The sequence below is a fragment of the Topomyia yanbarensis genome, chromosome 2 (genome assembly GCF_030247195.1).
Source record: "Topomyia yanbarensis strain Yona2022 chromosome 2, ASM3024719v1, whole genome shotgun sequence".
NCBI classification, from domain to species: Eukaryota; Metazoa; Arthropoda; class Insecta; order Diptera; family Culicidae; genus Topomyia; species Topomyia yanbarensis.
The window spans coordinates 26991298-27018939 of record NC_080671.1 but is presented as its reverse complement, the minus strand read 5'-3'; the positions used below and the strand labels follow the sequence as shown (position 1 = coordinate 27018939).

At 39.8% G+C, this 27642-nt stretch overlaps 1 protein-coding gene across 7 annotated transcripts in view; it reads left to right on the top strand.

The window, feature by feature from the left end:
- The window catches only part of LOC131678982 (probable G-protein coupled receptor Mth-like 1), a 514068-nt gene that overhangs the window by 44049 nt on the left and 442377 nt on the right, over window positions 1-27642 (top strand). For all 7 annotated transcript variants that reach the window (XR_009303781.1, XM_058959488.1, XM_058959485.1 and 4 more), the window contains exon 3: window positions 990-1206. Coding sequence is in view for 6 of the 7 variants with exons in the window: in XM_058959488.1 (XP_058815471.1) it covers window positions 990-1206 (217 nt within the window). In the remaining variant the exon portion in view is untranslated. The remainder of the gene's footprint in view (window positions 1-989; window positions 1207-27642) is intronic.

Below are 27642 nucleotides of genomic sequence, written 5' to 3'. Positions count from 1 at the left end.
AAAGACGAATGACCTCTGGAGTTAAAACTTCAATAAATAAACAAACAACAAACAAGAATCTTGTCATTCCTAGAAACACGAGTAATATTACGAAAAAAAAGCAACATTTTCATATTTCCATCGATTTACGGAACTTCGACATTTTTTGTTCCAACAAATCCTAAAAATACAACCAGATATGCAGATTTATAAAATATCATATCACAAAAGAAGCCTTGAAAGCTTTTGTTCCAAACATCGACTTTTGCTTTCATTCAAAGAAAGCGAAACCATCCACTCGTAAAATCCCCTGAAGTCGATCATTATTAACGCAAACGGGATCAAATTACCAGATTTTCTGCTCTCACTATCTTGTTGTCTATTTTCTCACTTCCCAATTATCTCCCCGACCTCTCGACTGCCGATTCTGACGTACAGCAGCGAACAACGCAAAGCCTTCCCACTCTTGTTTCCGCTAAATTGAACCTTTTAAATATTTCACTGAAATCAATTTCAATTATGGCACCCCCCCTGTTGACTACTCCAGCGAAAGGGCCGAGACGAAGAGCATCATCCTCAACTCATCTCTGATAACCATCATCATCATCATCATCCGTCGCCGTATTGGCATTTTGGTGGAAGTCAACACTTTTCGACATAATGTTATCCTCTCTGCCTGCACTTCTCCGGTTTGTTGTGAATGTTGTGATGTTCGCTATGGTGAAAATGGTTTTGTTTCTGCCTGGGGTAGAGAAATCCCTCGAGGGGGACTACGACTCCTTTCCGTCGTTTGGTTGTAATGCTCTGCCAAAACCAGCGGCGCGGACACGCGTTGCTGAAGCGCCGGAGAGGGAAAATTGAATTAATTTTCGGCACTTCTCTTAAGTGGAGAATTTTTACCTTGCTTCGGTTCGGCGTAAATGTTTGCAAATTTGGGATTAGACCTGCTAAATTGTAATGAATTATGACAACTGTTTGGTAATAAATTTATATTCACCTTCTCATTTCAGGACCTTCGGTTCGCCCTCTATTCGGCTGGTCTGCTGATTTCGGTTATCTTCCTGGCGGCCACGTTGGCCACCGGTTACCTGGTGACCTCTCAGCATCACGTCCTGCATTGGCGCTGTCAGACGCACTATGTCGCGTGTCTTCTCATCGGCGATCTCTTCCTGGCCATCGTTCAGCTGTCCGGGAACTCGATCACCGGTCCGGCCTGCACAATGATAGGTAAGTTTTAGTTCTTATCTTTATATTATACCCACACTCTGCTCCCGTTCCCGCTCTCCATCTCGAGTCGGCTCGGAACGAGACCGTAACCATTCAGCCGGGGCAGAACTCTCCGGGAAAGGCAATTATCTATAATTAAGATCTTATTATGAAACATTTCGCATAGCTGGAATGCCTTGGTCGGTGGTGGTCACTATTCCGGATCTCAGGGAAACAATTCACTGCCTTTCGTCGGGAAACCAGTTTGGCTAATTTATGGCTCGAATGCGGCACAAACACTGAGATGGAAAAATAGACTGCCGTCTGTGCTGTGCCTATGTACACCCGGGGGAAACAAGGGCACCAGAACCACAAACTGTGACTGGAAGGGGGAACCTGGGTAAGAGCTAGACTAACCCTATACCTCTAACTACCGGTTGGATGGTAATAATGGGCTTTTCCGAGTGCCGGCTTGTACCAATGTGTGGCTTTTTCTGGGCTGTGCATCGTTTTGAGTGTAGTGACGGTGGAACAAGACAATTGTCTTTTAGGCTGGTTGCTATGGTGTTGTTATGGGCACATATTTATGTATGCTGTAAATCAATTGGGTTGTGGCCGTCTAGGCATTATATCCACTTGGGTCTCAAACAAGGTGTTGCACAGTTCACACCAAATCGAACTGCACAGTTTGAAAGTGGGATGTATCAAAAGTGCACCTCCTTTGACCTGACAGATTTTTGACATTGGAAAGTGTCAGAAACACACTTCTTCCTACTTTTACTATCTGGAAGGTTAACATGGCTGCCAGTCTCGCTGTTTTTATAGTATATTTGATGGAAAAAGTTATTTTTTGTTGATTTCCTATCATTTCATATGGCAACTGTGCAAAAAGTGTGATAGCGAAGTCCATCAAAACTCCAACTTTCAAAGCAATAAACAATATATTCACGATTTTGGAGTGGCTACGACTAACGTTTCGGTATAGGGGCCCCTTTTTAAAATTTCAGAAACAGAAACAGCAGGTAGAGTTTTTGAATGCGATCGTATTGCATCATACTGAACGGACTTACACCATTCAGTCGGAAAAATGTGCATCAATTTTGTATTAAATTTTGAAGTGTATGATTTCTACAAATAAAGCAAAACCTGATTTTCAGAAAATCTTTCGAAAACCACGTGGAGAATTTTCTTGTCTATCTCAAGCAGAGCCGTCAATGTAGGGCACCTCGGAGACCAAATCGAAGGCATTGAGCCTATAAAAATAGGTCCCGCGTTTTCTTTTTTAACCATACGTTGCTTGGATTTTGAACGAGCGACATATGGATTGATTGGGCATGTTTCCTAGATATGTGCAAAGTTTATCGGGCGCTCTTTACCTTGCTGTGAATGGTTAAACTTTGTACAAACAACTTACACTTTGTTTGATCGATCTAGTGGTTTCATTATCAAGGTTGGTTCAGATGAACCTGAACATCATTCATCAATCTTCCATCGAATTACCCATCATACCTTACGTCAACATCAAAGACTTTTTTCAGATCACCATAATTATAAAGAAAAATTTGAAAATCAAATATAATTTTGTTGATTATCATTAGATTTGAATTAATAAGCCGAAGCGCACATTTGACAAGCAATACTGATGAATCATACATTTTCTAATTTTTTATTTTGTTTCCGAATTCATCAATTTACATGTTTGTTATATCTCTCCGAGAGGAGAAAATTAATTCAATCAATTTTAAGCATAAACGCACAATACCTAAATCTTTGGTCAGTTAAAATTAACGTTGCGACTTCGTCTTATCAGTATCGTTCAACCGACTAAACTAAACGCAACTAAATTCAAACCGGCAACCACCCCTCCCTCCAATACGAACGTTTGGCCACGGATGATGCCCTGTTACCCATTTATGCACAAGTATTGAGTTATTGCACTATATTGGCCATAAATTGGCACTAACATTACATAGAAATCCATTTACGCATTTACAATGTAATCAAGCTGCATCGTGCAGGTAAAATGTAGCATTATTGCCAACTCTATATACGCTAATATAACGCATATAATCCTTAAGGATTTTTAAAGCATGTATATCCAAAATTATATTCGACATATCTCATTGCCTTTGAACTTACCCAATACAGCCTAGGCAGCAAAAGGAGTGCACTTGCCGTGAATGACGAGGTAAGATACCTCAATGCAAGATACACTTAAAGCAATTTTCGTAAAACAGTATTCCGTTTTATGATCATTTGAAAATATTATCGCATTATCAAATTTAAAAATTGCCACCATGTGTGTTTGAAAATTGGCAAAATAGAAAAAAAGTGAAGTAAGCAGCTAGCTGTGGTGTACATTTCAATGCTGAGTTGAATGGTGTAATTAGATTTTGTAGGTCACGTTCTCAAATTGTCCATTTCTAATGATAAGAATATTGAAATAAAAATACAGTGTTCTTGACTTTACAATGACAGTGTCTTATGGTCGGGATCACATGAAATCATGGATCAAACCCGTCAATGTTGGAGGTTTGGTAGCTTACAAGAAGTTTTATAACTTTATAACAACTTTCCCACAAAGTATTATTTAGAGACTCGGTGTCTTTACTCAATTAGAATGATTTTTGAAACAACTTTCTTGAAGACATATCGTTCAGCACAGTTTTAGTTTAAGTTTTAGAGGCGCATACCAAGCGTAAACATGTGTGTTTTATTGTCCTAGAAGGTCAAACAAACATAAGAGTTATCGTGAACATTAGTATTAGAACAACTTACTTTAAAGAGCTTTTTTCGCAAAGAACATAGTATACCCAATAACCTGAATATACAGAGTATATATGTCTTCAACAAAGTTGTATCTACTACCACTTTCAATAACTTTGCTCAAAGCACCAGGTCGCTAAATGATGTTGTTTTTGGCGAACTGATTCTCCATAATTACTTCTAGGGAGATCGCTCACCAAAATTATTGTTTTCAAAACAATCGCTGTATCATGTTTTAAAACTTCTTAGAAGATAGGGGAACCCGGGGCCATTAAGACAGTGGGGGTAATGCGGACCTCCTCGATTTTTCAGAAAATAACCAGACTTTCTGACTATCGTACATATTCGTGGAACCGCTATTCTGAAACATTATTTTTGAGAGCTGAATTTGATTCTTTGTTCTTTGTAGAAAGGAGATACAACGTGTTTCGTTGTATTGCCATTCTCAAAACAAAAATCATTATAATGGAAAAACCGTGATTAAATCAACAAATAAAAGTGAAAAAATAATAGGTGAGTGTTTTGGCAACCTAGAGGCTCCTATTTTATGGAATGATTTTTGTTTGGGTAAAAACACAGATATTTTCGAGACGCTCACCACTTTTGTGCGATATGAGCCTACGGGGCTATTCGGACCCTCTATTCTGTCAACCACCATTCAGCGGCTTGCCGCTGCGCACACCATTACACACGCCACAGCAAAGAAAATACATGGGCCACCAATCGACATACCAGACTAAGTTTTTACAAGTCAATTTTTTTTTTGTTTCTTAAGGAGTGTCTCTTATAAATATTTTATAGGCAAACATTGTAAAAAAATTAAAGAAAAATGACGGTCTAAATTGCACCGTAGGGAGGTCCGAATTACCTCTACATTGTAAAGGGATGAAAAAACGTAGAGGTTTGCAAATCATCGCCCAGTGCTGCTATTGAATGGTGTAAATGAGCATTTTATGGCACCAAAATGTAGCTGAGGTTTCAAAGTAATAATTAGGACTTTTAACCGGTAACTTTTTCATATCTATCCACCTAGAAGGACGATTCGCTTAAGTAGGTCCGAATAGCCCCGGGTTCCCCTACTTCACTAGGGTTGTAGTACCGAAAATCCCGGGAATGTGAACGTTGGCAGTACTACATTACGCCCACTATGTAGCCTCTTCCAGGTTCACCTTTGGGAACTGTTACACCAAGCGCACATTCGGTCTAATACGAATTTGTCGCAATTATAATTCTCGTAGTAGAGGTGTGGTTTTCTGATATCATTACTCTACCGAAGGAACGATACTGTACTGTTTGTGCAGTGGATAAGCAACAAAGTAGTAAAAATTTATTGGTTGGTTTATTGTATTGTTTATTATAAGAGAGTAATTTTTTACTTCTGCTCTGGGCGGGATTAGAAGGTAGACTGAAGCATATAATAGCATACCAATAAAAGTATATTTGGTAACATTTTATTTCGCTCTGGTGTTTTTTTGTTTTTTTTTTTTTTGGAAAAAAAATATTCTCACCAAAAAGAGTCGGTACTAGGAACCCTACACTTGATAGATAGTTTTGAAATTTTGTGATCTTGACCGTCAAAAAATGTTTTTGAACAATTATTTCAGTATTCTTGACTCTTATAGGGCATAACTGGAAAAGGCTACCTTGTATATAAAATCTAATTACTCCATTCGACTTAACACTCAAATGTACCAAAAATAGCCGACTATTTTACATTTTTTGATTTTGCTCTATTATCAATCACACGCCACCTAGTGCATTTTTATAACAGCTCATGCCATTTTTTTTAAATTCTCATGCAAACTGATTCTGACGTACTAGAGACAATCGGGAAACGCAATTTTTCCTCATTCGCCTTCTACTTTTCGTAAAACAAAATGCGGTCACCGTGCACGCAAGTTGCTTTTTTGTCGAACAGTGATATAGATATTGCCATATGAAAATCACGAGCAAAATTATTGAAAACAAAGTGGTAAATAAACAAATGGAAGTAGTTAATTGTAGATTATATTTCACGCTGTACCTCATATTAAATTTCCGTTGACCAACACTGGTTCATTCTTAGGCACATAAACACCTATCTAGTTTGTTATACTTCATTATCCAGAAAATGGGAAACAGACATCAAACGGGCCCAAATTTATCATGGTTGATCGTTAAATGTCTTTGAAAATATGAGATACTAACTTTGAAACACTTCCTTGTGGTGTACCACAAGGAAGCTATCTCGGACCTTTCACATTCCTATTTTACATCAATGGCGTACATTAACTTGAATCTTTTCTACACCGTTGACTGTAATTATACTTCAAACTTTTTAGCTAATGTGGTACACAGCTCCATGGTCATCTTCATCCGTAAGTGGAACAAAATAACATTCTACCATTTGCTGCAAGAAACAAGTGCTGCAAATGGTAGAATGTTATTTGGTTTCGTTTACGGATGAAGATGATCATGGATCTGTGTATCACATTGGCTACAAATTGTGAAGTATACCTCCAGTCAATGGCGTAGGAAAGATTAAAGGAAATGTACGCTATTGATGTAAAATAAGAATAAGAAAGATCCAAGGTGGCTCCCTTGTGGTATACCACAGGAAGTAGCAAATGTTTCAGAGTTAGTATCTCATACAGATCTTTATGCCATACTTGAAAGCAAATTGTCATTTGTTCACATTTCATAAATTACTGCTTAATAATCGCCCTGGTTCGTTCTTTACTTGAGTATTTGGCTTCTCGCCAATGTCACGTCTGATAAGAGTTTTGAACTGTTGATGTACGTTGTTTAATTTTAACTTGTCTAATCAGCTTTGGTTTACTTGCCTCTTAAATATAATTATACCTATATTAATCGTGAATAAACTATTTATTTTATTTAAATATGTAGTTAAATATATAACGGAAGTATGCTAAATATCTAGTTTCAAATTTTAAAAAATCGCGCATATTCATCCTTCATTATTTGGAATCTGGTGTTCCGCTTCAACTACTCCATTTGGTTCTCTCTTTGGATCATTCAGCTCATAATCATTCGGCTTAATGGCCATTCGGCTGCATGACATTCGGCCTAATGACCCAGTATCTTGAAGCATCACACTTTACAATTTATTTGGAAGCACACTTAAAGACCCCGGAATGGCGAAAAGTGCTCGCAATCGACCACGTTTCGTTGGACGGTAGACATTTCTCCGATACCATTGATGTCAGGACCTTTTGGGGACCGAACGTTGACTCTGACCACTATGTGGTTGTTGGTAAGATTCGTGTAAGACTATCCAGCATAACCGATTCAAGGCGTGAGAGAACCAAGCGACTAAACATACAGCGACTACTGGTTGAGAGATTTATCGAGGATCAAAGCTCGATGAGCGAATCGAACTAGAGCCAGTAAGCGGTCAGTACAACCACAGAAGTGTTGGGTACCACACGTGGAAACCAACTGGTTCGACGCTGAGTGTCACAGAGCGACGGACGCGAAAATTAAGGCCAAAAACCGAATGCTTGCAGCGGCTAGACGGCAAAATAGGTGATATAGTGAGTTGAAGGCGACCTAGAAAAAACTTCATCGGTGTAAGAATCGTGGGCACTATGAGGTGGTAGTCGCAAAGCCCGAGAGAAGTTTTGCAAAGAATGACGCGCAAAAGTTCTACAAACGATTCGTTAATCGTACCGGGACGGGAATCTGTTGACGGCCAGATGGAAGGAGCACTTTGATTTGCTGTTGAATGGTCAAACAGAATGTTGATTGCGGATGATGGACAAGCTGTGGATCCACCCACACTAAACGAAGCGCGAAAAACTATCCGAGAACTGAAAACGATAAGGTTGTTGGGAAGATTGGATCCACACCGAATTTATAAAAGTCGAGAGTGACCTGTTGTACGAAAGAATCCACTGTGTGATCGGGACAGGCATAACGATCCTCACTGCTGCATAACGCAGACTGGGTACATTGGCTGAATCCTTTATTAACGAATACTTGAGCGAGTTTCGAGAAAGCCTATCAGCAACTGATCAACGATCCTGGAAGGCAATTTACGTAGTCATCATCTGTTTGTGGATTTCAAGGAGGCATACGATTCAGTGACTCCGACATAAAATGCTTGAACATGTGATTCCGACAAAACTGAATAAACTGATTCGTCTAACGCTGGGTGGGCCAAAATAAAACATCAAAATAGTCGGACAAATGTCTGACTATTGTGACGTTAGATAGATTGAAGGCGGGCGATGCACTCTCAAATCTATTTTCCGAAGGTACGATACGAAGATCTGATGGGAAAAAGAACGGAACCATTGTCACGAGATCGCACATGCTTCTTGGTTTCGCGTACGACAGCGACATCACTGGCGATGATCGCAGAGCAGTGGAAGAGGCATTTGTGGCTATAAAAATGAATTCTGCCAAAATCGAATTGACTATAACCTCTGACAAGACAAAATACCAACTAGGTGTTACTTCTGAGATGAAAAAAGTTGGGGTATGGTACAAGGTTGTCGATGAATTCATAAATCTTGGAACACTAGGGGTATGTGATAAACATGTAAACCGCTAGTTAAAAAGCTTGTGGCGGCAGCAAATAGTAGCCTACAGATGCTCACAAAACTCTATTCAAATCACAGATACTCTCTGTTGCTCTGTACGGCCATGAAACTTGGGTGTTGAAGGAAGCAGATGTGTTTGCGAGACGAATTCTATGTTCAATACTTGGCGGCCCCGTAAAAAGTGGAGGCGACCCAAGATCTAGTAACCTAGGATTCTAAAATGCGTTTGGTCATGATCCGGAACACCCAGATTTTCGGCTACGATGATAATTATGATGTTCCGAAGGAAACCGATTCAAAAGTCCCGAATTCCGGATTCTGAATAAAGTGCGTACGGGATCCAATCGTATCTAAAGAAATCGTGTCTAAAGAAATGGATCGTTTTCAAACTCTCAGGGAATAAAACAAAATATATTATTGAACTTTTTCTTTGTTCGTTTTACTCAATTTCATACGTACCTTCTTTTCAACACTGTTCACAAAGTCTTGTAGGGCCATTATGAGCGGAAATAAACGCATTCGGAGGCATTCTTTCAAGTACATTTACCCATTGACAGTTTCGGTTGTCACAAATGGGGTGCTTCACTTTCCCCACGAGCAAATTGCTTGCCAAATCATGTATTTTTAGCAAACTTAGACATCTATTTTCTAACTTCATCAGGAACGTCGAACTTATGATGAGCAATGAAAAAATAGTGCCCAGGGAAGCTGCTGGATATTTGCTTTCGCGTAAGGCTGGTCATCCATGGCGAGACAATGTAACTTCGTCAACAGTTGAGTATAGAGTTGCCGCGCATGTGAATTCCCCACTGTATTCTGCTGTTCATTGCGAGTTGGTGCCTTTTAGGCTTTGTACGTGTGTAGTCCTTCGCGTTTTACGAACAATAAAAAACCCACGTGAATATGTAAATGATGAGTCGGTTATATAAATGAATTTATACACGTGAAGTAACATACAATCGCTCGACCTCTGTGCGATAATACAACAATGGATGCATTTACGGTCATCCATGTCCATAATGCCGCAAACATAAAAACGCCCCTGTTATTGTGTGCGTTAGCGCTTGTGAATTTATAAACGCAGTCAAGTACGATAATACAAACTGAAGATACCTTCAGTTGGACCATTATCAAAAAAATGCGCTCATATTCACTAAACAACAGGTTTTAGGGTGACTCTAGTGATATGGAGAGGGTAACTTTAGGGGAACTCGAGTGATATGGGAGAATTTACTATCGTCTAACATCTAAACGGTACTCTCCAAATTAAATATCAGACTCGCGGTTCACGGGAACTTTCAAGAACACACTTAAATGAATATGCAAATGACGGCGCGGTTATGCAATCGTATTTATATATGCAAAGTTTTATATAAACTAACAAGTGCGACATTCAAATTTCCATATATTCAAACGTGGTAACATACAAACGCTCGAACCATTCGCGATCCTTTACGCCGGTTATTGGGTAAACGTTTTACCATCTATAAGTTTATAAACGCTGTCTCAAACGCGAACATACGAATGCTCTTTCCCACGCGGTCATGAACTTTTCAACTGAACCGTACATTCAGTATCACGATCAGAATCATAGCTCACCGCAATTGGCCTTAAGCAGCTCCAGTTAGACCACACAACAAAATCGCTTCAAAATATATTACAGCGAAGACCGGATTTTATCACTTCCAGATTTTGTCTTGATTCTACTCTGGAACGCAAATACTGCGTGATGAAAGTTTTCATTTTGTTTCAGTTAGTCGATTTGGACATTGCTTATCGAACTAGCATGGCAAGTGCAAATAATAAGATTACTACTTCAAAGCATCAGTGTAAACCATTTTACGCCAAGCACCATGCATAAATGTAGCTTACAGAAGAACAGCGTGTTTTTATATCACTTCCCCGTGGGACTGCTTATTTGTAGCTGATATACTGACTTAAAGTTCGAGAAAGTTTTTTTTGGGTCAGCCCAAATCGGTGTGATGTTAAATTCATATTCTCCGGTATATTCATAATATCAGTCCCAACCCCATTCGAACTTAAAGTTCCTAGTTTCCTAGCTTTTTAGCGAGAACCGGTTCTGCGGTACTGAAGCCCACAGTACCGGTAAACTACCCAGACTGGGAAATATTTGCTAAAAAAAACTAAAACACGCCAGAGCAAAATAAATTAATAGAAAATATACTTTCAATGGTAAGCTTTCATATGATTCAGTCCAGTTCAGTTCTAATCTCGTCCTGAGCAGAAAAAAAACTCTTATAGCTATCAAGAAACCAATTTCTGCTGCTTTGTTGCTTATCCACTACAAAAACAGTACAGCATAATTCGGCGCGCTAAGCAGTCAGTCAATCAAGGTCGTCAAACGGTGGGATAATATAGTTCTCACAAGTTTCCAGGCTCCAAGTTGGTATCAGTTACTAACGAAGAGAATCCGAAACACTAAAAACTAAACTTTCCAGAGATGCATTGTGCCTTAATGCGCAAAATTTGGTCTTATCATTCATACAGTTTACAAAACAAACTCCATGCACTTTAATTTTTAGTTCATTTATTACAATTTTACATTATTCTAAACTTGATTGTTTTTTGAAATTATACTATAATTTTTAATTCATTTTTTTTATTATTTTAAACTTTGAGACTAACTTAATCGAGGAATACAGATAGTAGAATTTTATAAAGACTGAGAGAAAGGGGTCTTTTGCCATCACTAGGCAAGTTCTCGCTCGAGGCAGTTCGTTTCTGCTCTGATTATTTTTTTCCACCATGGTTTGATGCTATTTCGGAAACTTTTTAGATTAGGCGATTTCCGTCAAATTTCCGGTGACTATTCAGTGAATTTCTGGTCTAGCATTCCCAGCTTAGCATCACTGCGCTGTTCGCTAAAGTTAAGGGTTTTGTGATTCTCACCAAGAAAAAAAAAATTCTAAGAGTTGGCGGGAAATGCGGACGGAACGTTAGGCTGGCCTGTTGCTTTTGGCTGGTGATGAACTGTTCGCTTCATATCGGTGATCGTAGAATGAAAGATACATAATTGTAGCTTCCAGTGTGTTCTTTTTTGAATGTAGTTTCCCCTTTCTGTAACATAAAATATCGATCCTCTTTACCAATTACCATCACTGCATCTGTACTCACCAACTACGACCTTTTCCCCTACTTAAAGCCACCCAACCAGCTTTGTTTTAAGGCTTACCAAGAAGGATCGATTGGCCATTGTGTTGTCGTACTCCGGTCTTAAACTTTAACACCTAATGTAATACAAATTACGAAGAACGGTATTCAGCGGTAACCGAAATTAGAAAGGCTAGATCAAGCTCGCGGTGTTTTGTCTGACCTGAAGCAAGCAAATGCGGTTGCAGAAGGAGACGAAACTCTTTACGTCAGAGTACTGCGTATACGTACCATCACGAGACAGGAAAATTGACGGTGTGGTCACCGAGTAGAATCTGAGCGCCGAAAGATGGAATTGGCCGTTTCAAGGACTGAAAACCGAAAAATATTACCAGATCACGAAGGTTAGGGATTTTTCTTAATCCGAAATGGCCAAAACCTTCATTTAACATGTTAGGATTTTTTGCTAATAACTTTAATTTCCCGTAAATTCACAACAGAATATCAGAGCTATAGTGGAGTGCCACCGATTAACCCGTGGGCTTCAGACTGCATATTTTTATGCTTACGGATTTGTAGTTTAAGGTTCTACTGAGGAAGCTTGGAAAAGCGGCCATCTTAGGAAACGAAAAAAGCAGTTTTTTCTCTCACCGTTGGAAACATCTTCAAGAAAATCAATCAGTAATACTCTATCAATGTCCCGAATACATTGATTCATTTTCATAAAGATGTTCCCAACGGTGTGAGAAAAAACTGCTTTTCTCGTTTTCCAAGATGACCGCTTATTGAGGCGTTCTCAGTTGAACCTTAAAGACCTTGGATTCTGTTGGTCCCTAGAATCTAATAGCTACACGTCGCGTGCTTCAGGTGGTGGATAGAAGCGAAGGGATACCCTGACGACTGGCAGATTGAATTATTTTTTCTGTCAATTCAACTAGATCCAGACCGATGCAGTATCCTATGGTTGTTAGTTCATTACATACAATCTAAATCATATCATTCAATTCACTATTCGAAGTATTGGAACCATATCATGTCAAATGTTCAAAATCTGCCTAGTAATCTTGAAGAACCATCATCCACGCGAACCAAACCATCAAATAATGTGACTATGTACCTAAATATAAGCAATTTTGGATACGTCTCTCCCGTTTTTTCTTTTACTTCATCTGTCTGTTTTTTTACTTCTATTAGTTTGCTTTTCCACTACTCATGTTTACTAAAGAAATATCAGTCAATCTATACGCTTTTACTTAATTTCTTTTCATTTTTATTCTTTTAATTCGGCATGTTCTTTTTCCTTTTATTACTATATCTTATCTAAGATTCATAGTAACACTCACTAACACAATCAATTGCATATTCTCTCTTATACACTCACAATATCTCATTCAAAACATACAAACGCCCATAGCCTTCTCGATAACACAAACCGGGTCACAAACGCGAACATGCAATTCCAATCATCCACACATACTTACACCCGCGATCTCGCCAACAAACCACCGCTCGCGCGATCATGAATCGCTCACGTCCCTGCCCTCGTTCGTAACAGCCTAGATTCATGTTTCAGTTGGACCAATAAAAAATGAGGCTCATATCCACTAGACAACACATTTCATGGAAACGTGAACGGGAATTCTAGTGTTACGGGGGAACTCTTCTAGTACCTAAACCGTACATTAAAACCTATGCATCAAATTCACGGTCCGCGCGATCATTCAAGAACGCGAATATACATATGACAAACACGTGAACATACAAACGTTTGAGCTTTTCGCGATCTTCCACGCACATCTACCGTCGCGGTCTCACAAACTTGATAAAAGCACGGGATAAAATGAACTTTTTAACACTTATCAATTGGCATCACTTAATCACAAATACATACATTATATTATATCAAACCTTATGGAGAAACATACATTTATTTCAAAATAGCCAACAGTAATACTGTTCAATGCACTTTTTCATCACATCCTGCAGCGCAATTATTCGTCAAGTATACATCAATTCATCAACCCTACCCCAACCCACACCCTGATCCTCTCCCATGGCGTTTTTGTGGTCTGCATGACCATTCTGCCATTACCTCTCCTATCGTCGGCTTTGGACTGACTTCCCGAGCAGAGTCTGATAACAAATTGAGAGCCAAACATGATGTTGTGATGTTGTAGGTAATGATTGCTCAGGTTGTTATCGTTTTGGTCGTTTTAACGATTAAAAGGTCAAAATCGAAAGCAGACAAATTGTCCTATGACATCAAATAGAAAACTATTTATGCTATCAGTGAAAGCAAATTGAAAACTCATCGAGATGTTGAAATATTTCATTGATAACAAAATATGTAATCAATTTGATGTTTTCCAAAGAAATAGAAACAAACATTTTTTTTCTACAAAACGCAAAGCATGTAAGCACATCAAAATGAGATCAAAATATGATGTCACGTCTGAAAAAATTTAAACCGATATCAAAATAAGATTTCAATTTGATGTCTGATATCAAAATATGTCTACTTGCTGTAATTTTGATGTTCGACTTTGCTCGGGTTGCGCTCTCATTGCCCCACCAAACGCTGCAAAATGAAAATGAAATATAGTGGAGTGCCACCAGTTAGTAGCTTACAAATATAATTTTTTCTCGTTTTCCTTAAATTTCCATCTTTTCTGACGTCGGATCCATTCAAAATAATGATATAAAGTACACAAGGCATTTGTGTGATTGATGGCAATGTTGCGAAGAGGTTTTCGTAGAAGTGACAACATACAATCATGTTCTGAATATTCTACAACGAGCAGAGGGTGACTTTCGCCGGGTCAGCCCTGCCTAGATGCATCTATATTAACAAGGTTAATCGATCATAAATTGCCTTAAATGTAAGAAATTTCGTCATACGGCCCTACTGTGACATTAAGGCACGGTGCGGTAAGTGCGGAAAGTCTCGCGAAGAAGAAGGTTGCACGAGAGATGCTGAAAAGTGTCTCTATTGTGGCTAGACTCCAGATGATCTCTCAACACATCTCGCGTCCAAATTGCGCAAATATAAAATCAAACGATCTTTAAAAAAACGCCCTTGGCGATCTTATGCAATCATGCCAAAATATCTAACTAGACTTTAATCTTTTGTGTTATTGTGATATGGACGACCCCTATCCTTCTTTAAACAAACTTGGCGGGTCTAGGAAATGAAAGAGTCCCTAATGTATGACATAAGACATCGTCGGTAGTGATGTTTGAAATAAAATCAAAAAGTGCTCGTAGTAAACCAAAGCAAGTGCTTTCTGGATTTGGAAATTTGAAACAGCAGCACTATCGAAGGAAACGAGGTCCACAAAGATTCCCAATGTACAACCGAGCCAGACTCAGCCAGAGGATGAACTGCTGAAGTTTTCTGATTTTGTTCGGAGGTCGGGAATCGAACCCAAGTGAGTTGTGTACAAGGCAATCGCTTTACCAACCACGCCATTCCCATCCCAGTGATTTACAATTTGTTCGGGCTAGCACTAGACCGATCTTGTTAAAAATGGTTCAAAATGTTCAAAACCAGAGTGTTTTTTTAAGCGTTTCAGTGTTTTCAAAGCCCGGACAACGCCTACTATCTTTAGCGATTTCTCTCATATTCCATCTAATTCTAAATTTCATTCATCACAGTTCGTTAATCCGGAAATCGTGATCCAACATTTCATAAGGTACATTACTACAGACAACTCACATTCGGATGGATGATTGCAATTGAAAATAAGCCCTCTTCGAGGAAGCTAATAAACTCTAAATCCTCCCCCAGGAACTGCAATGAAATTCAAAACCAACTAGAATGAAATCATTGCTAGCCCATAAATCTCCGTTCAGAAACAATCAGCCCACATTTCCCATCCGGGGCCAGTCAATCCGGATTCGAAGGCAGCCTCCCGGCCGGCCGTCCAGCCAGGGAATAATACCATTAACGAAGCTAATCGTCATTACCCGAATGCACACACACGACTGCCCAATCTGGATCCGATTGCGATGACGATTTCCGTTCGTCCCCTCCGGATTTTCCCATGCAAGTGCTGATGCAAGACATGTGTCGAGTGTTTGTTTTAGACTCATAATAATAACTTGGGCTCGAGTTATATATGTATGTATGCCCGCTTCAGACTGCCTGTGCTGTACATATATTTGTCATCGTAACTAATATTACTAATAAAATTAATCCACCGTCTGCTTGCGCTCCCTTTCGGCCTTGCCGGCTTTCGACCGTCCGTCCGGCTTTCGAAGAGTGCAGAGGGATTCAACATATGGAACCGCAGAATGACTGTCTCTGGCACTTGTGCTGCTGCTTTACAGTTCAGTAGGCTCAGGCAGGCCCGCAGCGACCACGGTCACTTGGATTGAGGTGGGGTGATGTATGACCAAACCCTCATGTTGTGTAATGACTATACACAGGGATGCTGGGCGACCGACGCGGATCGTCACCATGTGGCACGTTCGTTTCGTTGGTTGGTCGAACCCCTTTCGCTGCCTGCAGGGTAGGCAATAAATGTTTCTAATTAAACATTCTTAATAAAATTAATTTTAAGGGGAGCATAGGCGGTACAATATTGCTGAAATTATGCACGGAAATGGTCGCCAGGTGTCACAAGATATGAAATATTGTAATCTAGACAATAGCCCAAATTCATTCTATGGAAACGTGAAAGGATAAATGTTTGTTGTTGAAATACTTAGGCAAACCAGGCCAGCACAAAGGATGTTCCTAAACAAAGCATTGCTGAGTCCATTCATCATCGAGTTTCTCTTACGATGTTTGCGCAAGAAAGCAAGCAACATTTCGAGCCATTGTTTTCCGTAGCCCTATTAAGTCAAATTAACAGCGTTACTGTTTCCCTTTCAATCTGCATCAAAAGCGGCCGTTTCCTTACAGCGAGCCAAGTCCGAGAAACATATCCGTAACATACAATCCTATCAGCGCGGTGCATCTATAATTTATGAACAACACCATAATGGTAATAATAACGTCCATCGGACGTCCAGCGGCCATAGAACCGAAGGAAAACAACCATCAGCAGAGCTTTAGTGGACTACAAAACTACTGGAACATAAATCCACCTCGCATTTTACAATTGCATCTCGCTCGACCGAGGAAAACTACTCAGTGTGATGCGGAAAATATATGTAGTCAGTCAGGTTACACGCACGAAGGCGAAATGCATTCAGCCAGGAAACTTTCGCTCTTCCGTGCAAGTGCACTATCGGATTCGGTTGTTCTGTGAGCAAAGTGACTTTCACCATGCTTAGACTGATTTTACTGTAATAGATCTCATATGAGTGTAGTGGTAGTTTTCGTGATTGCTGAAGAAACATTTTGTTTGTTGTTCTCAATAAACAGAATTTTCGATAAATGCTGAGAAACTTCATACCCATAGTGATCTGGTTTGAATCGCAGTATGTTGGTAACTACCCCTTTGGGACTTTCGGAACCGTCAGCCAATAAGCTCAAAGTCAACTCGTATGTCCACGAATGGAATTACAATTACAAAACGATTCCAAATGCCATTCATCATTCGTTTCCGCACTTTTGACCACAAGCCAAAATATTGATTTTAAAATATACACGGTGAGAAAAAATTATCCGTGATTATGCAAGATTCGATTTTTTCGAAAAAAGAAATGATTGAACCTAACTTAGAAAAGTTGGATTTGAATGTTTCTTGTTCCAATCATCAGTAACTGACACCAACTTGCTGCCAGTTATTCGATATATCAAAGCTAATACCAAATTGGCACCAGTTAGACATTAAATCCAAACAGTTCACATAACATTTGTGAACGCCTAAAGCATTTGGCTAGTATCGAGTGACGTCTCGGTTACTCTCAGACGCTGGGATCTCACGCCAAAAGACAAGAGTTCCTTTGCTTATCCTCGTCATCAACCCAGAGCCTCTGTGCTTGACTAATCGAGACATCACTCGGTAGCAGCCAGTTGGTCTAGGCGTTCACATATGTTGTGTGAACTGTTTGGATTTAGTGTCTAACTGGGGCCTTTTTGGTATTAGTTTGGATATATCATCTAACTGGCTGCAAGTTGGTGTCAGTTACTGACGAGTGGAACACGAAATATTGAATTCCAACAAGCTTACGGGACTTTAGCTGACTATGTAATCCATAGAATGTTCTATTAGCAGCCACAGCAAGGTATTTTACCTCGTGACTATAATCACATGTCACTAGTGTTCCAAGATATGTAAATTCGTCGACAACCTTATCCCAGTTCCATTTCCACACCGGAATCGACACTGTCCGAATGATTCAACCTATACCAGTTATCATGTGTTTGATCTTGTCAGAGTTTATATACAGTTAGATTGTTGCAGTCTCCCGTTTAAAGGTAAAATTGTCTCTTCCACTGCTCTGCGACCAACGCTAATGATGTTGACGTCGTTCGCAAAGCCAAAAAGCGTACGAGACCTCGCGATAATGGTTCCGTTCAGATTAATCAGTTCATTCGGAAAACCATGTTCAAACATCTGCCACAGTTCGTTTTGTTTTACTGAATCGTACGCCGCCTTGCAGTCCGCAAGTTGTATTCTCGGAATTTATCCAGAATTTGTCGCAGGGTATACGCTTGGTCTGTCATTGATCGTACTTCTCGAAACCCGTCTTGGTATTCTCCAATGAAAGATTGCAGTTTGCTAAACAGAACACGAGAGAGTAACTTGTAAGCGCCATTGAGCATCTTTATGCCTCGGTAGTCAGCCTCGAATTTGTAGCCTTTCCGGAAGATTATAAGGCCATCCAAACAGCTCCTTTCACCTGGCAGCCACTCATGTACAAACTGACAATAAATTTCCGTTCCGGTCGTGCATAAAGACCGACATCGGGGTACTTGCTCATGTTGTTGATCATGTTTTAGAATCGCGTCATTCCTCTCAAAGCTTTCCTCTGCCTCAGCGAGCACCACCATTTCGTCGTACCGACGTTACGTACGCCAATGAAGTTCTTTTCTCGGTCGACCTTACCCGACTGTAGCGTTCCCAATTTTGATATGTAGCCGCTGCAAGCATTCGGCTTCTGGCCTTGTTTTTTTCGTCCGTCGATCTTTCGTACTCAGCGTGCAACCAACCATTTCGCTGGTTTCCACGTGTGGTATTCAACGCTTCTGTGACCCCTCATGTTGCCACGCTGCGTTCATCGAACTTTCGGATGTAATCCTCAACAGCACCTTCAGCCGATAGTCCCTGTATGTTTGAACGCGTGGTATTCTCACGCCTGGAACCAGTTATGCTGGACAGTCTTACGTCAATCTTTCACACCACCGGATAAGCCTTCGAAAGGTCCTGACGTCCACAACAGCGGAGAAATGTCGACCGTTCATCAAAACATGGTCGATTTGCAAACATGTTCCGCCATTTGGGCGATTTCCGGTGTGCATCCCAAAATTCTTCCGGGCGAAGTAGGTGCTTCAGATAGTTATGTCTCTGTCTCCGGCGAAATTTAGTCAACCTTAGTCCGTTGTCGTTGATTGTTGAGTGAGAGCTCTCCATGCCAATAACGGGCGAAAGAATTCTTTCTTTCCGCTCTGTGTATTGAAGTCATTGATGATGACTCATGTTTTCGGCATTCTCCGTGGGTTTTGTCTAGACGCTCATAGAATTAATCATTTACATCATCGGGTTTATCGTTGGTAGGTGAAAAGGCATTTATTAAGCTATATTTGAAGAACTTGCCCTTTATCCTCAACACGCAGCTAGAATCACCCACCAGTCGCCATCTAATGATCCATCACAGTTGCTTACCAAGCACTACAAAACCCACTCTGTATTATGCCTTCTACTGTAGTAAACGTCGTACTTGAACGAGGTACCCGCAGAAGGGTTCATTGTGCGAAAACTTCGGTCTTCAATACCGCGCCGTCGAACTTCCTGAAGAGCTTCGATCTCCACTTTCACGGTTTGTAGCTGTCGAACTACTAAAACTTGCAAACGAGCACCACCACAAATCTATGCACGCGAAATTTCATACAAGCTAGCCAACGCAAAATAAATACGCCCACGCGATCAAACACATTAACGTACAATCGCTCTAGCCCTTCGCAATAATACAAACCTGGTCACAAACGCGAACATGCAATCGAGATCATTCACACGCCGATGATGTGAATTGACGACACAGTTACAAGCTTAAACATACCTTCGGTTAGAAGTTAGAAACGCGGTCTCAAATGTACATTCAAACATCAGAATCACAACCCACTCCAGTTGGTTTTAAGTAGTAAGCTAGTGGGAGACATTTCCCGTCTCGTCTGCAGCAGAGCTGCGTCTGAGAATTCAGGTCTACTCTTTCAGTTGGAAATTTTGTCGAGGATGTAAAATGTCTCATTGTTAAGAGAAAAAAGTTGTTGGGCAAAATTTGAGTACACATCGAATTCGAGAGGGTTTTTTCTATAACTTTTTTGTTTGATTTTTGACATTTTCTCAAAGTGATGGATCCCGGCTACATATAGCATTCATGTCTTCAACAAAATTGTTCTCTAAATAGTGAGAACACCAAGACTCGAAATAGTTTGTTTGAAAAATTAATTCTCCGTGATTACTTCTAGGGGGATTAATCACCATAATAATATTTTCCTGTAATGCGCTATGTTATATAATAAAACTTCTTCTAAGATACTAAACCTGCAAAGGTTACGGTTTCGAAATCATGTGATTCTAATCGTATAAAAGTGTTTGTTTGACATCCACGCAACCTACACCCGCGATCTCGAAAACATGATAACATCCCGCTGATAAGGTGAACGTCTCGGTCACTTCCGGAAGGCTCTATCCTCGGTACCAGAAATCTAAGTACATGCCTTCAATTCGACAAATTAAAAAAAAAGAAAGCTCTTGTATCCACTAGAAAACATGTTCCATGGCGACAAGACCGGGAAATCTACTGATATGGAGGAACTCACTTTCTTCTAGTATCTGAACCGTACACCGAAAATTAGGTATTAGATTTGCGGTCCACGATCATCCAAGAACACACCTGAATATGAGAAATTATCCACGGTCATAAAACAGAATTTATACACGCGAAGTTGCATACAAGTTAGCACACGCGACATACAAACGCACACGCGATCAAACACATTAACGTACAAACGCTCGAGCCCTTCATGATGATACACGCGATCGCGAGGTCCCTACGCCTGCACATCTCTAAACCGTACAATGAATATCACATTCAGAATCATGGTCTGCCTTAAGCAGTGTTTTAGTGGGTGACATTTCCCGTCTCGTCTGCAATTGTAGTGAGTGATTCTGGTGGGGAGCCCTTCCGAGAACCTAGCTCTACATTTCCAGTAGGACAACTCTCGAAAAAATGTAGCATAGTGCAAATTGCATTAATTCTCATCGGCTTCATCAGAACTCATTTTCTCGCGAGACATCACGCAGGACCAAGGGTTTGCTCATAAACATAAATAGCGTTTTCGTTTTTTGGAGCTAGCTTAGTCCTGACACTAAGTTAGTGTCGGATTCTGATGAGACGAAGCCAAAACGCAAATTCCATAACTAATTTATTCTAACTAGTGCCAATTTTGGTGCTAGTTTAGATTTAGCATCTAGAAGGCACCAAGATGGTGCTAGTTACTGATGCTAGGAGATTCCGAAATTCCAAATACTAACTTTAAGTTTGGTCCTATCGCATAGGAAAGAATGTCACGCCCGATTTTTTTTGCATAACTCCCAATAGCGCCTGGGTTTCGCGATTAAGAGAGTAAGGCGCTGGTCTCATAAGCTGGTCTGTCCTATGTCCTATGCACTAAGAATCCGCTGCGAAATCTGTCGAAACGGAAAGTCAAGTTCTGCAACGGAATGTTAGGCGAAAACTTTGCTCTTTTGCCATAGCATGGTGCTATTTTGACTATGTGTTGACAACATCTCAGCATTTCACGGATATTATCTCTCTTGGTGGCTCAAAAGACCTATTTTCCCTATGAATAAAAACACCAATTCCTCCACTTTCCGGGTAGCCGGCCTCTCCCTCTCACTAATAATAACCTAAATCCACACGAATGCCACTTTGCTCACAGTTCTCCATTTTTCTAACGTAAAACCCACGAGAAAGCCCACCCCTGCAAGGGCCCGGATAGAAATATTTTATTCATAAGCTTTTCCTGGATTGTTGCTCCATGGAAGATGCTTTTCCTCTTTCCCGGTTGCTAGTTGCTTTGGCGAACAAATAAGCAAGCAAACGTTCCATTTTCCACGGTAAATAACTTTTCCGAAGAAAGTTCAACAGCATGGAAAGATTAGTATTTTATAAGCTACATATATGAAGCTGGCTGGCGAGTGGTTCGAAAGGAGGCAAACGGAGTTGGTTTGAAACAAATGAAATACACGTCTAAAGCTGTTTTATTTATATAAGAGATATAGACAGTTCCATTATCACAGGAACATTACCACGTAATTTGCCCGATGTAGTAGCGAATAAATAATCGCGTGGAATGCTTCTAGTTATGCTAATAATTCAATTTTTGGTCTTTTGACTTAAGTGCCAATACCTTATTTAGGATTGGTGGTATCCAACGGGGGAAAACGATCGGAAATGGTGAGTGAAGCTAAGCAATCATGTGAAAAAAATTCCCCCCAGAGGCGAGACTCGAACTCGCAACCTTTGAGACTCGGCCCAATGCACTAACCCTTATGCTATCCCTGGGTATGGTGACATCCCAGAAAGAACATATGATTATCCCACTGGCGACGGCGATTTCACGATAAAACCCAAATATTGTGAAATAGTTCACGTGAAAATTCCACGACCATGTGCAGAGTTGTATGAAATAGAAAATGATTACGGATGTCTTCTAAATATCACAAGCACTCAAGATAGATCGTGAATCATGTACTACGAGTCATAAACCAGTTCGCAAATCCATGAATGAAAGTTATACTAGGAATCATGAACTAGTTCACGAACACATGAACGATATTTTCAGATTTTGTGAACTAGTTCACGGCCACATATGGTCAGGTGTGCCTATTATATTAGGAATCACGTTTCTATGAATGATATTTCATGATGAGTCAGTCGCTAGGAATCATAAATCAGTTCACGTATTCATGAATAATATTTTTCGATGTTGTGAATCATTGCACGAGCTCAAATGGTAAGTCGTGACTATTGTACTAGGAATCATTAACTAGTTCACGAATATATAAAAATTATTTCATGGTTTTGTGAAATAATTCATGATCATGAATGGTGAGTTGTGACTAATTATCTAGAAATCGGTAATCAGTTCACGTATACATGAATAACATTGTGTGATTTTGTGAACTATTTCACGAGCACATATATTGAATCGTGACTATTATATTTGGAATCATGAACTAGTTCACGATGATTGAAAGGATTCATGAATAATGTTCCGGGCTTCGTTATATAGTTCACGCGTAAATATGTTTTCCAAAAGCTATAAATAAAATCACGATTCTACTTTTGGTGTTATGAACAATGTTCATAAAGCTGAGAACTAGTTCACGTACAGAAAATTGATTTTGTAATGGTACAACAGAAACCGTGTCTGAAGTTCACAAAACAAAAACAAATATCATAACAAAGCGTTATTTTGGGCGTTGCTGGCTGAAACTGGAACATAATTATAATACACATGATTTTTGTTCATGGTCCTGTTTTCGTAACGTAAAAACGTGATTGTTCCTGAGGTCATGGAACTTTATTCACGTTTTTAGGAGAAATTTTTTTCCGTGTAGCACTCTCTTCTACTGGCAAAGATTGAGCGGCTGGGTCGCCCATCAAATTTCGCAAGGAATCAGAATCATATCTCGTTTTCTGTCTGTGAAACAAGGAAGCAACGGATCACATAGCTTTATCAACTTGTCGGGTGTATCTCAAGGAAGTAATTTCGGACCGTTACTTTTTTCATTATTCTTCAATGACGTTTGCTATGTTATACCCCTAGGGAACAAACTTATATACGCTGATGATCTCAAACTATTCCGTATTGTGCGGTCGATAGAGGACTGTATCGAACTTCAGCGACATCTAGATGCTTTCTGTAATGTGGTGTAATCGCAGCTCTTTCGTAAATGGCTCTTAGCGCGTCCAAATGCTCTATAATATCTTTCACACACAGAAAAACTTCCATTCACTGAAGCTACAACATCGCCGGGCAATCGCTAGAGAGAGTGTCAGTTATCAGAGACCTTGGTGTACTCCTGGACTCGTAACCAATATTCCGAAACCATTACTCTCACATTAGGGCACAGGCAAATAGAAATCTTGGATTCGTACTAAGAATCGGCAACGAGATTTCTGATCCATATTGTTTGCGAGCACTGTATTTTTCATTTTTTTGATCTGTCCCGGAAGTTTCAGCAACCATTTGGTGTCCTTGTACGAGCATTTGGACTAACAGAACTGTAGCAGTGCTAGCAAGATTCCTCTGATATGGTCTTAGAACTTTGGCATTGCGTAAGCCAGCAGAGCTACCATTTTCGATCGATTTAACTGTCTTCTGCTCGGGTTTAACGCGGATTTGAGGTCAGCTGCTGAAGTGAATTTTGTAATGGATTTTTACCACCCTACACAAACATTTCATGTAGATCAACACAGGACAAATGAAAAATGAAAAAAATAAATAAATAAATCACTAGATAGTGATACTTATTAACTACACAAAAATCATTATTTGATTATTCTGTAAGATATGAAAAACAATCTAAAGCAACTACAAATGTGACACTTGACTAAGACACCAGACTGACACTAGTCGAAAATTGGAAACACTGCTAGGTTCGATTTCTGTATATCTCGCCAGTGAACAGAATATTTTCTCTTTCGAGACATCGAAAGTTAGAAGTCGTTTTGGTGTGTATTTGTAGTAGTGGTGTTTTCAAATTTTGGACTACCGACAGCCTTGGTTAAGTGACAGATTCTGAGGAAACGAAGTTGAAACGTAAATCCCGCAAACTTAAAACCGCAGAGCTTGGTTCTCGAAAGGACTCCCTGTCAGAATCACTCACTACAATTGCAGACAAGACAGTTTTATACAGTGAGAAGTTGGGTCAAAATTTATTGATTGGGATTTATTGCGATATAATTTAACTCGACAATCCAATATTATTAGTATCAAATGGAAAAGACATGAAATACTCTGGGCTTCGGTGATGAGCCTAAGGGCGCGTACTCTTGGGTGGTGGATAAGAGTGGGAGATCCGAGCGAGTGCTGGTTCTTTGATCTCTGAATCTCTTGACTCATAATCATTAGATCGGGTGTTTTGGCGGACAGCTGATATGGGTGTTTTTACTTTCGACTTATTGGTTCAGCTGGTCGAAGACTCATTTGATCTTGGGCATAGTCATTCGATTCGGATCAATGGACTGTCATCTATAAGAGATGATCAGAATGAAGGTGAGTGTTTGTATCTCTTAACTCGCTCGAAATGTCCCTCTGGCTCGTGAAGATGGTGAGTAACACCCGTCTATAAGAAATCGGATTCGCTGAAGCAGGCAATGGAACCTCTTCCTTAAGCATACTGTTCAGCCACTAGTTAACGCTCAACTAGCCCAACATATGAAACACGTAGTTTTTGGAGAAATCAAATCCACGCGAACAACATCCCCAAACACCTAAAAGTAGTTTAGATGCATGTAATAGCTAATAATATCAATAATGTAGAAAATACCTATATTCTTCCATATTTTAGATTTAATCTGCCCTAACATTACCCATGCAAACTAAAAATAATCTATGCAACAAAATATAATTGTTTTTTTTTCGTGCAGGATTAGTTTTTAGCGTTTCGGGTTCCCCTCATCACTAACTAGTATCAGTCTTTGGGCTAGTTAGATGATAAATCTAAGCTAGCACCAAAGCTGGCACTAGTTATAAGTTATGGTGCTAGTTTAGATTTATCATCTTACTAGCCCAAAGACTGGTGCTAGTTACTGATGAGGAGAATCCGAAACGCTAAAAAGTAATTTTAAAAATAATCTCTATTTGTGTTCTACCTCCATCTATCTTTGCTTGACTTATTTTTCTTTTATTACTATATCTTATCATACTAACACAACACAACTAACACAATAAATTGCATGTTTTCTCCTATACACTCACAATCTCTCCCATTCTAAACTTACAAACGCTCGTGACCTTCGCGATAACACAAACCTGGTCACAAACGCGAACATGCAATTACAATCATCCACATTTCCTTGCGCCCACGATCTTGCCAACATTAAAACACCCCGGTAATTAAGTGAATGTTTTAGAACTTATAAATTTACAAACACGGTCTCAAGCATTAACCCACCGCACGCGCGATCATGAATCAATCCCGTCCGGAAGTCTCTAACCTCGATCCTAGCAGCCTAGCCTCATGCCTTCAGTTAGATCAATCAAATATGTCGCTCATATCCACTAGACAACACGTTCCATGGCGACATGACCAGGAACTCTAGTTAAATTAGGGAGTGAGGGAGCACTCGCTCTCTTCTAGCATCTGAACCCGTACACTGAAAATTAAGTATCAGATTCACGGTCCGTGCAATCATCTAAAAGCACGCGAATATGCGAATGGGCATACGTTTATGAAATAGAATTTATACACACGAAGTCACATACACGCGACAAACACGTTAACATACAAATGCTTGAGCCCTTCGCGATCATCCACGCAACCTACACCCGCGATCTCGCAAACATGATAACATCCCGGTGATAAGGTGAACGTCTCAGCACTTATAAATTTTCAAACGCGGTTTCAAGCGCGAACCTACATAACTCCTGCGTTCGCTCATTCATAAATTGGTCAATTCTGGAAATCTCTATTCTCGGTACCTGCAGTCTAGGTCCATGCCTTCAGTTGGACCAATTAAAAAAACCTATTTTAATCCACCTAGCGGTGCAATTGTGCCTTTCTCAATCATGAATCACGAGAATGTGTGCGTTGTTTATATTCATTAAGAGCTTTTAAATGCATATATTACATTTTATTATTATACATCACATGCCAACTATATACAGGAAAATAAATCATTATTCGAGTGACCTCTGAATCTCATGACTAATAATCATTCGATCGAGTGTTTTGGCGGGCGGCTGATATGGATGTTTCTACTTTCAAATGGGGGTTCGGTTGTTCGGGGACTCATTTGATCTTGAGCATAGTGATCAAGTCATTCGATTCGGATCGATGACCTGTCATCTATAAGAGATGATCAGACTGAAGGTGGGTGTTTTTATCTCTTAAATCGCTCTGTCGCTCTGGCTCGTGAAGATGGCGAGTAACACTCGTTTATAACGAATCGGATTCGCTGTTTTCAGAAACAGAAATGACAATCTCTTATGGATGGAACCTTCTCTTAAACATACTGTTCAGCCACTAGTTAATGCTCAACTAGATCAGCTTAATAAACTGAAACACGTAGTTTTTGAAGAAATCCAATCCACGTGAACCACATCACCAAACACCTAAAAGTAGTTTAGATGCATGTAATATCTATTTCTGTGTTATCTATTATCTTATCTATTCTATTATCTATTAATATCTATTTCTTTATCCCTCTCGCAGGAGGATTGACGGTATTGTAAACATCATCAGGCCACAATAGACTAAATAGAATTATCTAAATATAAGGACCCTTCGCCCTTTTTGCTTTCTATTTGCACCAAGTGCTACTACTAGAGGTTAATTAGTTCTTATGTCAATAATCCACCAATCATTATGATGCAAGATTTTATTTATATAAGAAGCCCGCTTCAAGATGTTGATTACAATACGCCTCGATAGTGGTGTGTCGAGGAGGCCGGGAGGGCTGATATGAGCCTTTTGTCTGTTCTATACCATTCCTCTATTCACCAGCTCATAAACAACAATCAACAAGTAACAAATAGATAATTGAGAAAGGATGTGCTATGTGTGGTGGTTGGATATTCAAGTATTAGTAGTGTTTGAAGTACTAATGTATGTCTTTCATGTTATGATCATAACTTTAGCTGTATCTTGTACCTGTTTTATCTATTGCGTCTCTCATATATTGTCAT